The sequence below is a fragment of the Elephantulus edwardii genome, unplaced genomic scaffold, assembly GCF_000299155.1.
Source record: "Elephantulus edwardii isolate Elephantulus edwardi_28Jun2011 unplaced genomic scaffold, EleEdw1.0 scaffold00100, whole genome shotgun sequence".
NCBI lineage: Eukaryota > Metazoa > Chordata > Mammalia > Macroscelidea > Macroscelididae > Elephantulus > Elephantulus edwardii.
In genome coordinates, this window is record NW_006399850.1 from 3,910,844 (window position 1) to 3,923,333 (window position 12,490).

The 12,490-nt window shown below is 36.3% G+C and overlaps 1 protein-coding gene across 1 annotated transcript in view; it reads left to right on the top strand.

Annotated features, from left to right (window-relative positions):
• The first annotated feature begins 5,427 nt into the window (after positions 1 to 5,427).
• Positions 5,428 to 12,490, top strand: part of MIPOL1 (mirror-image polydactyly 1) — a 358,287-nt gene continuing 351,224 nt past the window's right edge. Inside the window, exons 1-3 of the mRNA XM_006891563.1 lie at positions 5,428 to 5,639; positions 7,571 to 7,697; positions 8,956 to 9,061. Coding sequence (XP_006891625.1) covers positions 5,482 to 5,639; positions 7,571 to 7,697; positions 8,956 to 9,061 — 391 coding nt within the window. The 5' untranslated portion in view covers positions 5,428 to 5,481. The remainder of the gene's footprint in view (positions 5,640 to 7,570; positions 7,698 to 8,955; positions 9,062 to 12,490) is intronic.

Genomic DNA, 12,490 nt, shown 5'->3' on the forward strand with positions numbered 1-12,490 from the left:
CTATTTCATCAGCCCATCTTCAGATAACCATATCTTGAGTTTTGTCTTTACCTCTTGCTCATTTTAGAAATTTGCACCTCTAACTATAATATCTTGATGTCTCAGCTTATTTGTCTTAAGTTTTTTCCTCTCCTCAATACTTCTCTCTTTTGTCACCTTTTTCTTTACTTTACTCAATGCAACTGAAATCAAAACCCATTGTTTTCAAGTTGATTCCAACTGCAAATCTTTTTTTTTATTGTTTTGCATCTTGTGGATGCAAATGGATTTATAACTGCTCATGCTAATAACACTATATCGTGGCATGGAGGAGGAATAGTGGAAATGTATCCACATTTACAACATTCCTCTTACCAAAACCATTTATGGAAAATAGGAACTGCATTGGAACATATATCTCTGGATTGGGAAATGATGATATTGTTAATACTTCTAGCCTTAAGCTTAAAAGATTATAATGTTCAAAATTATTTGTTATACATTTGTTTAAATTTTTTCCTCTTTTAACAACTGGGATCTAGAGGGAAGAGAAAAGACCAGAGAATGAATAGCCAAAATTATTGGGGCAGCTATTGCTGCCAGTTTAGGGCCTGTGTCAGGAAAAGGAAGTCTTACTCATATACAGTGCCACCCAAAGATAATAAAGGAGGTCAGAATTGCTTCCACTGTGGAAAGCTGGGCCACTTCAGTAGACAGTGTCACAGACGAGAGCCACAGATAGGCAACAGAGTAGAGAGGAAGCTCCCACTCACTTGCTTTAAGTGAGGATCTGAAGGACACTTGGCTAAGGGTGGCCCACATCAGGTCCTCGTGGCTGACAGGACTGACAGGCCCCAGCTCCCAGCTGGAAACAAAGGAGGACGCTTCAACCATTTAGATCCTCCCAGAAGAGCTGTGAGTGATCATTAACATTACTGGTAAGTATATTCATTTTCTCCTGGACACAGAGCCTACTAATTGCTCCTAAATGCCTTCTGAGGTCCCATCTCTTCTTACTATTTCTTAGTTGTTGGAATTGATGGAAAACCTCCTAAGCAGTTCCTTACTTCACCTCTGCCTTTCATGTAGACTTCCGAGTTGTAAAACAACCCAGTGGTAGATGGCATTTGCTCCAGGACTTAAGAACAGTAAATGACATAGCTGAGCCTCTACATCGTGTGATTCCTAACCTCTACACTATAATAGACAAAGTGCTAGTCAATAGGCTTTTTATTGTAAGAACCACCCTCCCTCTGTAACTTGATTTATGCCACTATTAGAACCTCTACTGGGAATACTATTGCTTTTTAATTTTTGACTCATGTACTTTTAACTTGTTAGTTAAATTTGTGTCTTCTAGGCTGCAACACTTCCATGATATGAACTTCAAGGATATGAACATGTACGGCTAAGCACAACTGATAACAGTGCATATAAATTCCAAAATCAATCTCCATAATAGTCTGTGTGTTTCCTACTGCCAAAGGAGCCCTTTAGAGTAGTGAGAGAAGATCTTCACTCTGAAACCTACAGCGTCCCTTATCAGCAGGAAGTAGCTAAGAGAATACCCCATCCCCTTTTCCTCATGAATCAAGGTGAAGTCTCTCTCAGGGAGGAGTGATAGGGAATGGCAAAGGACACACTGACAAAGGAGATTAATCAGAACTGGCTTTGACAAGCACTGTGGCAATTGGACAGTTAAAACAGACATTCAAGGTGGGGAAAAAAGAACAAACTGGGGAGGAGGATAGAGAAAATAGTGCAACAATGAATGAATGGAAATCCAAAGTCTCTGTAAATTTTCATTAAATTTATTAATAATAATAAAAAAAATCATTTCAGCCTACCAGTTGAGCATCAGTATGCTTGCCATTCTATGTATTTGTCCTTATAGCACTAACATAGCCTTACTTCATTGTACTCAAATCCAGATGGGTTTGCCTTTCTTACTGTACTATGGAATCTTTGAGGAGGTAGGCTCTTATTTGTATTCCCAGAACTTTTTACAGGGCTTATCACATGTGAAGAAAATAAATTAAAAAGTCAGACTAAATAAAAATTATTGGGTTTTGATAGAGGATAGTGCAGTATGGCAGAGAAGAAGAATGAGAGCGTTTGTGAAGCAATGAATTGCTGAAATCAGGTATGCTGAGATAGTCTAGTTTTTAATAACGTTGTTAGCATTTGTCTTCGTAGATTTAAAAAAAGGCAGCTTAGTATTGTCTATCTTAAAACTCAGAACCTCAAACTCACTTCCATCAAGTCATTTCCAACTCATAGCAACTGTCTACCAGGTTTAATGGGAAACCAATCTACTTGAAGAAGAATGTGGCATCAGAATTGGTGGATGACCACCTTACTTGCTGAAAGTAGAATTTGAAGGACTTACTGTAGACTAAAGTGCACCTGATTCAGGCAGTGGTCTTCATGCGATGCATCCAAAAGCTGTATAATGAATAAGGATGATAGAAGATCAAGTGATACCTTTGAGTTGTGGTGCTGTAGAATAATATTGGGCATGGACTGTGTAAAGAACAAATCGGTATGTCCTGGAGAGGGTGTGACCAGAGTGCTCCTCAGAAGCAAGGATGATGAAGCTTCGTCTTTCATACTTCAGACCTGTAGCTAGGTGAGGCTTTTCCTTGGAAAGATGGAAGGTCATTGAAGGAGGGGAAGACCCTCAGTGAGATGAATTGAGACTGTAACTTCAGCAATGGACTTTAGTGTCTTACAGATGATGAGTATGACACAGAATAGAGCACGTTTTAGGTTAGCTGTTCATAGGGTTAGTATATGTTGTTGTCTGCTCTACAGCACTTAACAAAAACTGAAGGTGAAAGACTCTAAACCTTTGCTACAGATACCCCCAACAGAAAAGAAACAAATTCTCACACCTGGACCTATAAGTATCCTCATGATGAATGGAGAAAAGATACATTTGGTTTGGGGCTTCATACCTAATAGTGGCTTATGTTGTTGTGTTTGGTTGCCTTCCAGCCAAGCACATCTCATAGTGATCCTATGAACAAAAGGCCTGAAGCCCCTCTAAAACCATCAACATTTATCAAAGTTAATAGAGTTTGTGGAGGCTTGTTGTTTAGGTTATTGTTGTTATGTGCCATTGAGTCCCCTGCGATGTATAGTGACCCTGCGTACAGCAGCTCTGAACTCGTCCCTGTCCTGAGCCAGTCTCACTAATTATAACACACCAACCCCATGGCCCCAGTTACTGTATCAGTCCATCTCACCCAGGGTCTCCCTCTCCTATGCTGTTCGTCCACCCTTCAAAGCATGATGTCCTTCTCCAAGGACTGATATCTCCTGGCCACATGTCCAAAGTAAGTGAAGCCTCCAAATCCACCTTCTCCAAAACAGACCTATTTGATTTTTTTGGCAGTCCATGATATGTTCAAGACTCTTCTCCAGCACCACAACTCAATTTCATATATATATATATTTTTTTTTTCTCATTGAGGAATGCGTGTTTTGTGAAAGTTACTTGTGGTGGTAGTTACAAGTTGATTTTTCTAGCCATTACATTAGCTCCCCACTGGTCTCCAGCTACCTTAACTGTAGACACATGGTCTTGCAAATCCTCAACAGCTGTGTGACTAGATTAAGAGATTGCTTCCTGCATGGAGTAGCAAGACTTGAGGGAACCTATAGCAAGACCCTGGTGAGGGTGAGACCCTGGTGATGGTGGTGGAGATACGACGGCATTGCTGTAGGGAAACTGTGATAGCGTGTAACCAGAGGAGCCCTGAGATAAAGGCCACAGTTAAAGGGTTTTCTGTTCTTGCTGGATGATTGAAGGAGAAGCTGACTTATAATAACTGCTGAGGCAAACCTTGCTGAATGATTTAGATTTGACTGCTGAACTGAAACCAGGGCTTTTACTAATTAAGGAATTATGTTTTGCTTTTAATCTGGCTTGGGACTGCTGGACTGTACCTGGACCTGTATTGTGAGACATTCTTTGCCTCTCCCACTCCCCAATGTATTTCCCTAATAAAACCCACTCTTGGTACTCTGGCTGTGAGTAAAGTTTGTGACTCAATAATGAATATTAAACTCACATAACTGGTAACTGGTAGAAATAGGTGCAGGAGCATGGGGGGGGGGGGTGTGGCATGTCTGACCTAACAGCTATCTGTTTGTTGCTATGGATATTATTTATGGAGAAAGTTCTTCTTTATGAAGTGGGTAGAAGTCAGACTCTGCCACCTCCATATAGTATCGGCTTTTTTTACATTACCTTATTTAGAATTGTTCCTTCATTTTCTTTTATTCAAAAACTACTATATTCTGGTTCAAAAGGATTTTAAGTTGACAAGTTGGAGAAGCCACCTCAGTATTATCTCTGCTTAAAACAATAATGTGATAGTTAAAATTGGACTTTTTCTGCAGATCTGGTATACTACCTAAAGTGTTTTTGTGTGTTCCTATATGTGTGTCTTTAATTTTTGTCCTAAAAAAAATACTTCTATTTAAAAAAAAAATTGTTATTGAGTCATAATGAATTCATAGCTGATCATTGCCCAGGAGGAGATGCCCACTTTTCTTTAGGTGGATTGGATCCTCCAGAGAGCCGTGGCCTTTGGTTTAGCAGTTCTTTTCACTATGGATTAGGTCATCAGTGCTCCCTTTATTTACTATTAGTTGCTTAAAACAAATCTCATGGTGTAATGTGTATTGATGTTATAGTCTTTGGTTTATAATATTTATCTGATTAAAGAAAAGTTATAAATCATTCTCTTTATGCCTATGATATGGCAATGGTGATTAAAAAATAATAACCAATAATTCTTGATTTAGTAGACACTAGGCCAAGTATGCTGCATGTGTGCCAGATACGAGGCATTTTGCAAACAGTACGTCTGTCTTTGCAATAACTCAGTGGAGTAAACTGAGGCATGGATAAGTTATTTGCCCAAAGTAACATGGTGATGCAAAAACGTAGACAGCCCCTTGCACAGTTTCACTTCTGGAATCATTGATTGATCGAATTCTGTGCTGAGAAATCCAGAGAAGATAAGTCTGGGGGAGGAGAGCCTTCTCAAATCATTGCCCCTCCTCCTTGCTTCTATACTGGAATCATCTGGAGAACTTTAAAAATGACTGAATCCTACTTCTGGAGATCTTTATTCATTTAAGACCTATTCTGGGCTCCGCCCCCCCCCCATATAATATCTAGTCTAGTATTTTTACAGTCTTTTAATATGTAGGTCACACTGCCAAAAATATTTATTGATGATGAAGTTGGTGATATCACTGGTAAAATTCACTTCTTCATGCTTATCTGACTATTACAGGAGCAAGACTAGTTAAGTATGTGTTTAAAAGTGAGAGCATTTACTTCCAGAAATTTACGTAGTCAGGTGATTCAATTTGTAACTATGGTTTCACATATCTTTCTTTTTAAATACAGATAGAGCCCCTGGTTATCTTGAAAAGGAGACCAAAGGCAAAAGTAAAAGTATTCAGCCAGAGAAGCAACCAACTATGCATTCTGTGGAAAGCCTGCATCAGAAATCCAACAATTTAGTTCATGAAGAAACTTATGAGGACACAGACCTGCCAGGATGGAGTGCAAGGGCTTTTCAGGTCATCGGTCCTTATCCTGATGATGACACAGCTTATTGCACTACTCAGAATGACAAGTGAGTGTTAGCAGGCTTTAGAAAGAAAAAAAAACCAAGAAAATGTTATCTTTGTTACTGACTGATTTCTTTTGTGGTCACTAAATTGGACATATTATGAACTTAATAGAATTTGGGATTCCAAATTGCCAGCCTATCCTCAACATTAGTATAATTAGCTAGGATAGCTGAGTGAGAAAGCACAAGGGAATTTGTATGAAGACCATTAGGTTTTACTAATTTCTTGCTAAATATTCTTTTAGGTGATCTTTCATTGTAGTTGTTGTTATGTGCTGTCGAGTCACCTGTGACTTGTAGCGACCCTATGTTCAACACCCTAAGTCCTGCTCTCTCCTGTGCCAACCTTACTGTCTCTGACACACTACCCCCCATTACCCCAATAACTGAATCAATCCATCTCATCAAGGGTCTTCCTCTCCTCCGCTGTCCCTCCACCCTCCCAAGCATGACATCCTTATCCAAGGCCTGGTTTCTCCTTACACCATGTTCAAAGTGTGTCAAATGAAGTTTCAGAATGCTTACCTCCAAGGAACAGCCTGGTCTCACCCTCTCTAGGATCTTTCATAAGGATTGTGATAATTCTAAATTCATTTAAATAAGGCATTATTCATCAGAGTTTAAAGATCGGCAGCCACAGGACAATTAAACTAAGCATATGTTTTGATTTGGGTTAGCCCAGGTTATTCTTTTAATTTGAATGCTTTTATAAGAACCTAGTACTTGTCTTCATGGTAACTTTACATTCTACAGCTTTTTACTCATTTACCTTACATAACTATCCCATGAAGGGCTTTGAATTTTTGATACTTTTACTTGTGGGATTAAAATCTTTTGGTAATTAGATATGTGCTCTGAAACATTAGATTTTTAAAAGTTCAAAGAGTGAAAGTGATTATATTTCACTTTAGGCAAAATTGTATTTTATAGAATAATGCTTATTGTTTTGTTTTTGTGGGGGTTTTTTCCTATATAATACTGTTTTGGCCCAGTTTTGCAGTAGAACAATTGTTTAATTTACTTATAAGTTCAATTCTTAATTCATCTGCTTTTAGTGCATATAAAAATCCTAACGTGGATATATTGTGCTCCTACCTCTTTAGTACAGGCTGAGGTAAGTATAGAGGGCATAAACATTTTATAGCCAGATTGGAAAAATAAATAATAATAGAATTTGGGCCAAAGCCAAGACATACAATATCTAGCATATTTACATCAGAAGATATAGGAGGTAGGTAGAGCTGCATTGACTCTCCCAGACTTCACTGCTTTCTTTATTCTTAGTAACTCTGAGATTAAACCTATGCCAAGAGATTTAACTTAATGCCTTAAAAATAAAGAAACCTGTTTTCTTTACTTTCCCTTATGCCACTTGGTAGCAAGCTGATGATTCTCTCAAATAGCTTACAAAAGGTCTAAAAATATTTTTATTTTAATTTATTCTTAAATATTACAGGAATTAGTCTTTATTTTTGTTGTTGGAAGTTTATAAGGAAAATATGCCAACAGAATTGAAAATGTCCTTATCCTTGTCCCATGTAAAAAACAAACAAAAAAAAACCCTCCCCCACCACAGAAAACTAAAAAAAGACAAATTCAAAGAACTCTATTTATTATCCTGACTATGAATATAAACTGAATTAAACACAGACTCTGAATCAGTTATTTAAGTATACTGAACTGTGTCTCATTGTAGCATTACTATTTTACATGATTGGCGATCTTTCAGTTCATAATCACAGTATTTCTCCATGAAATTAATTTGGCTAGGCTTCTTATCCATATTATTTTTAAAGTATGTATAATTGGATAAATTTATATTGGATATATTTATATGTTTATTGTAAAAATCAGTTTTATGTATAAAAATTGTAGATAATTATAGATAGTATGCATTAGAAAACATATGTATATAATAGTTTTCTTTATTACAGCACCATGGAACCTAATTTACATTGTGAATGTCTGAGTCCTCGACATGTTTCTTCAGATTTAAATAAAGAGAAAACAATAGCCTCTCTTCTACAAGAACTGAACATTCTCAGAGCAAGCAATAAAAAGGTACAAGATAGAAAGCTTGGAAAATGATACAGTGTGATTTTAGTTGTTGACCTGATAAATTTGCTTTCTTGTCCATCATAATTCAGTTTTATTATGTACTTTAAGATTTTTAATAGTCAGTTTATATCTCTGCCTTTTGGTCTCGCATGGTCTGGTTCAGTTTAAGAGCTACCCTACCGTGTGTGTGGTTTCCTGCTTTGTTGGTTTCTGGTATATCTTTCTTCTTAGTAAGTCTATAACATTCTGGGTACCTTAAAAAAAAAAAAAAAGAAAGGAAAGTTTATTCACCTTTTACTGTATGTATTTCTTTCAGAATTATAGATAAATAAATATATAATGCATTGATCTTATATTACTTTTATTCTTTCATATTTTTAGTGTCTGTGACTGGTGTTTCACCTCAATATTAAACTTTAAAATACCATGATGTGACAATATTGTTCTCTACCTTATTTTATTATTTTACCTAATCCAAATCAGGCTTGTCATAACACATTTTATCTTCTTTTCTGCCTAGTTTCTACATCTCTTCTTCAGAGTATAACTTTGTTTCATGTGGATTTAGTATATATTTTTTTATAAACTACTTACTTTTCTGATTTTAATAGAAAATGACTCACTTGACTGAATCAAACAGCATAATGCTAAAAATTTGAGCTGCCAGAAAACAAAATAAATGACAGAAACCTAGAGAGTAAGTTAAAAAAGATATTGGAGGGATTTTTTATGAGGACATAAGATAATTTCCATTTTTCATTTAGCAATTATTTATATTAGATGTATCTTATGTGTTAAGTGCCAATGTCAGTTAAGATGGAATGCAATGGAATAATATTTTCAAGGGAAGATTTGCATCAAATATTAAGATTATATCTTACCTTTGTTTAAAATATTTGAATTACCAAACAAAGATGTAAAACTATGCTATTCATTATTTTATTTTTAGTGCCTTCCAAATCTTTTGCTTTAAGAAAATAATAGATGAAGTAACTACTCTGTTGTTCTTATTTTAGTAATAATAGTTCTCCTTTCTTGAAAGTATTTTAAGGTTCTAAGTATTTCATGAAATAAAGATTATACAGACAAAAAATAAAAAATAATTTTATTATAAGACTAGAGTGTGTAGGTAGGCAACTGAATTTTTTTTTTTGTTAAATGTATTTTGTCAATAGGATATAGCAATATAAGAAACAGTTTTCCCCTGGTATGCATTTTGTTTGTGCAGTTAACAATCTGATTTTAAAAAACTGTTTTTCAGCTTAAAGAAAAATTGACTAAAGAAGAAAAGGAACAGAGAAAATTAAAACTTCAGCTGGATCTTCAAGAGAAAACATCAGAAGCTAAAATTGCTGAAAAGACTGCAGGTATAGTAAATTACGTATAACCTTAAGAATCAAGCATGAGATTGTTATATGATGTGGCTTGTTGAGTACTAGCTTATTTACCAAAGGAGGGGACCATCTCTCTCTTCCCCACCTCCTTTTTTTTTTTTTTTTTGGCTGCATAGAAAATAGGTGGCTTTAACATCCTGGTACTGGTATTAGTGAGAGCTTTACCTGTATTCATACTGATTTGGGCATTAAATGCATTGTTAACACCATGTCAATCCAATCACAAAAAGGTTGTTTGTTTTGTTGGAAGGGCCTGAACAAACAAGGGGAAATAATGATTACCAGTGCCTCTACCTTTCAACCAGCAGTTCAAATACCACTTATTGTTTTAGCTTATTCAGAGAAAATACTTTTCCTTTGTATGAAGCTAATCATAGATTCATTGCAAAAGAAAACGAATATTAAAAAACCTACTTTGTTCAATTAATAAATTTTAATCTGATGATGTGAATATTAATAGAGATAATGTTTTCCCTGAGAATCTTAAAAGATTGCCAAAGTTTAAGATTATAAACGACTACCTTAAATATATTTTTGAGCCTGTCTTTACTCACAAGCCTTTCCAAGGATAAAGTTTTTTTTAAAATATATCTGATATAATAAATATTATCAGATGATTCTCAAGAGTCTTTGATTTTCATATGTACATAAGTAATTTTAACTCTTCACATTGTTTTAGTTTATTAAGGAAACAGAAATTTCAAAGACTTAAGACGTTAGGATTCAGAGACATTTTGGAAAGCACTTATTTCTTAGCATTTTTATCTGTTGGAGTTTTTTATAGAACAGTTATATTTTGTGATTAGCCTCAGATGATGATAATGCTGTATAAGCTGTTTAACCTGATTCATATGTGCAAGAATTCTGTCAGTTTACATAAATGGTATGATTAAGAGGTGTAGCCTATCTTGAAATTATTACTATTAGAAACAAAACTTAGATGATTATGAAAATATTATCAGCAACATAACTATAAATATAAAAACTCCAATAAAAATAAGATTTGTGTTATTGTTGCTGTTGTTATGTACTAATCCATAGCTGACCCTCTGGTGGGTTTTCAGAGGCAGTTAATTGCCTGGGAGGAGATTGTTCATCCTTCTCCAGCCGAGCAGCTGGTCAGTCACCTTGAACTGTGTGCCTTCAGAATTGTAGCTCAGCTTCTTGCCACTAGGCACAAGAGCTCTAAGTTCTGTTAACATTAAACTACAATGATTTTCCCCCCTTAAAATAATAGGAGAATTACATATTTAAAGGGAGCTCTGGTGGTTTGGTGGCAAAGAATTGCACTGCCAGCCCAAAGGCAGGTGGTTCAAATCCATCAACTGTCCATGGGAGAAAGATGGACAGTCTCTTCCTAAGCAGTTTACAGCTTCTGAAGACCCAATGGAGGATCAGCTATGAGTGAGTTCTGACTTGGTGGCATACAACAACAATAAATATATTTTAACAAAACTGATAATATGTTGAAAATTAGTAATTCAGATATAAATTAAGAATTGTAAAGTGCCTTGGCTTTGTATTACCATATGATACAAATGGTTATTAACTAAAGAGATGATATCACAAGTACATTTGTTTTGATGTGTTTGCATTGTCATCTAACTTTGAGCAAATGTGATCATTAATACTGTTGAAACAGTACTTCAGTACAATACTTTTATTGTTAAAATAGTGTCTCAGTGTTGTGATTGAAAGATCTTTAGTATGCTTTTTAGTCTCCTAGAAACTGAACGAAAAATTCAAGCCTTGATTTGCAATACTTAAAGATACTGTGAGGAAAATCTTGAACAATCCAGTAGTCATCAAAAGAAGGTGGGAGGAATACACAGGTGGGAGGAATTGCTGTACCAAAAGGAATCAGCTGACACAGAACCATTTCAGGAAGTAACATATAATCAAGAATCAATAGTAATAAAGGAAGAAGTTTAAAATACTCTGAAAAAGTTGGCAAAAAATAAGGCTTCAGGAATTGAAGGAATACCAATTGGCATATTTTAATAAATAGATGAAGCCCTAGATATGCTCACCAGGTTGTACTGTGAAATCTGGAGAACAGCTACTTGGACGAATGACTGGAAGAGGTCCATATTTATTCCCATTCCCAAACTCCAAAACAATGTGAAAATTATAGAACAATATCACATACAAGCAAAATTTTGCTGAAGATTATTTAAAAATGACTACAACAGTACATCAGTAGAGTACTGCCAGAAACATTAACTGGTTAAAGAAGAGGTTGCAACACTAGAGATATTATTGCTGATATCAGATGGATCTTAGTTGAAAGCAGAGAGTACCAAAATTATATCTATTTGTGTTTTATCACCTAAGGGAATATGTCTGTGTAGATTACAACAAATCGTAGCGAACATTGAGAAGAATGGAAATCCCAGAGCTCACGCAAAACCTATACCTTGACCAAGAAACTGTTGCCCAAACAGAGCAAGAGAACACTGAATAGTTCAAAATCCAGAAAGGAGTGCATCAAAGGTGTATCCTTTCAACATACCTTTGCAGTCTATATGTGGAACAGATAATTCAAAAGGCTGCACTTTATGGAGAAGAATGTGGAATCAGGTTTGGAGTAAGACTCCTCAACAGCCTGCATTGTGCAGATGACACAACTTTGCTGAAACTGAGAAGAGCTTGAAGCATTTGTGTCAGAGGGTTAAGAACTTAAATATGGATTGCATTCTCAACATTGTTGTTATGTGCCGTCGAGTAGCTTGTAACTCATAGCGACCCTATGTACAACAGCCCTAAACTCTGCTCTTTCCTGTGCCAATGTCACTGTCTCCTACACATCCACCCTGATTATCCCAGTCACTGAATCAATCCACCTCATAGAGGGACATTCTCTCCTGCTCTGTCCCTCCACACTCCCAAGCATGATGTCCCTCTCCAAGGACCTGTCCCTCCTTACAACATGTCCGAAGTATGTTAGAGCCTCAGAATCCTTGCCTCCAAGGAGCCGCCTGGTTTAACCCTTTCTAGGATGAATCTTTGTTTTCCTAGCAGTCCATGGTACTCTCAATGCTCTTCTCCAGCACCACAGTTCAAAGGCATCAATTCTCCTTCTGTCCTCCTTAGCCATTGTCCAACTCTCTGATGCATAACAAGTGATTTCAAAGACCGTGGCCTGTATCACATGCACCTTAGTCTCCAGAGAGACACCATTGCTCTTCAGTACTTTGGAGAGTTCTCTAACAGCAGACTTTCCCATGGCAATATGTCTTTTAATTTCCTGGCTACTGGCCCAAGAGTGTTAACTGTGGAGCCAAGCAAACTAAAGCTGTGAACAATCTCAATCTCTTCACCATCCATCATGATGCTGCCAATTGGTCCAGTGGTGAGAATCTTTGTCTTCTTGACATTGAGCCTCAATCCATATTGAAGGCT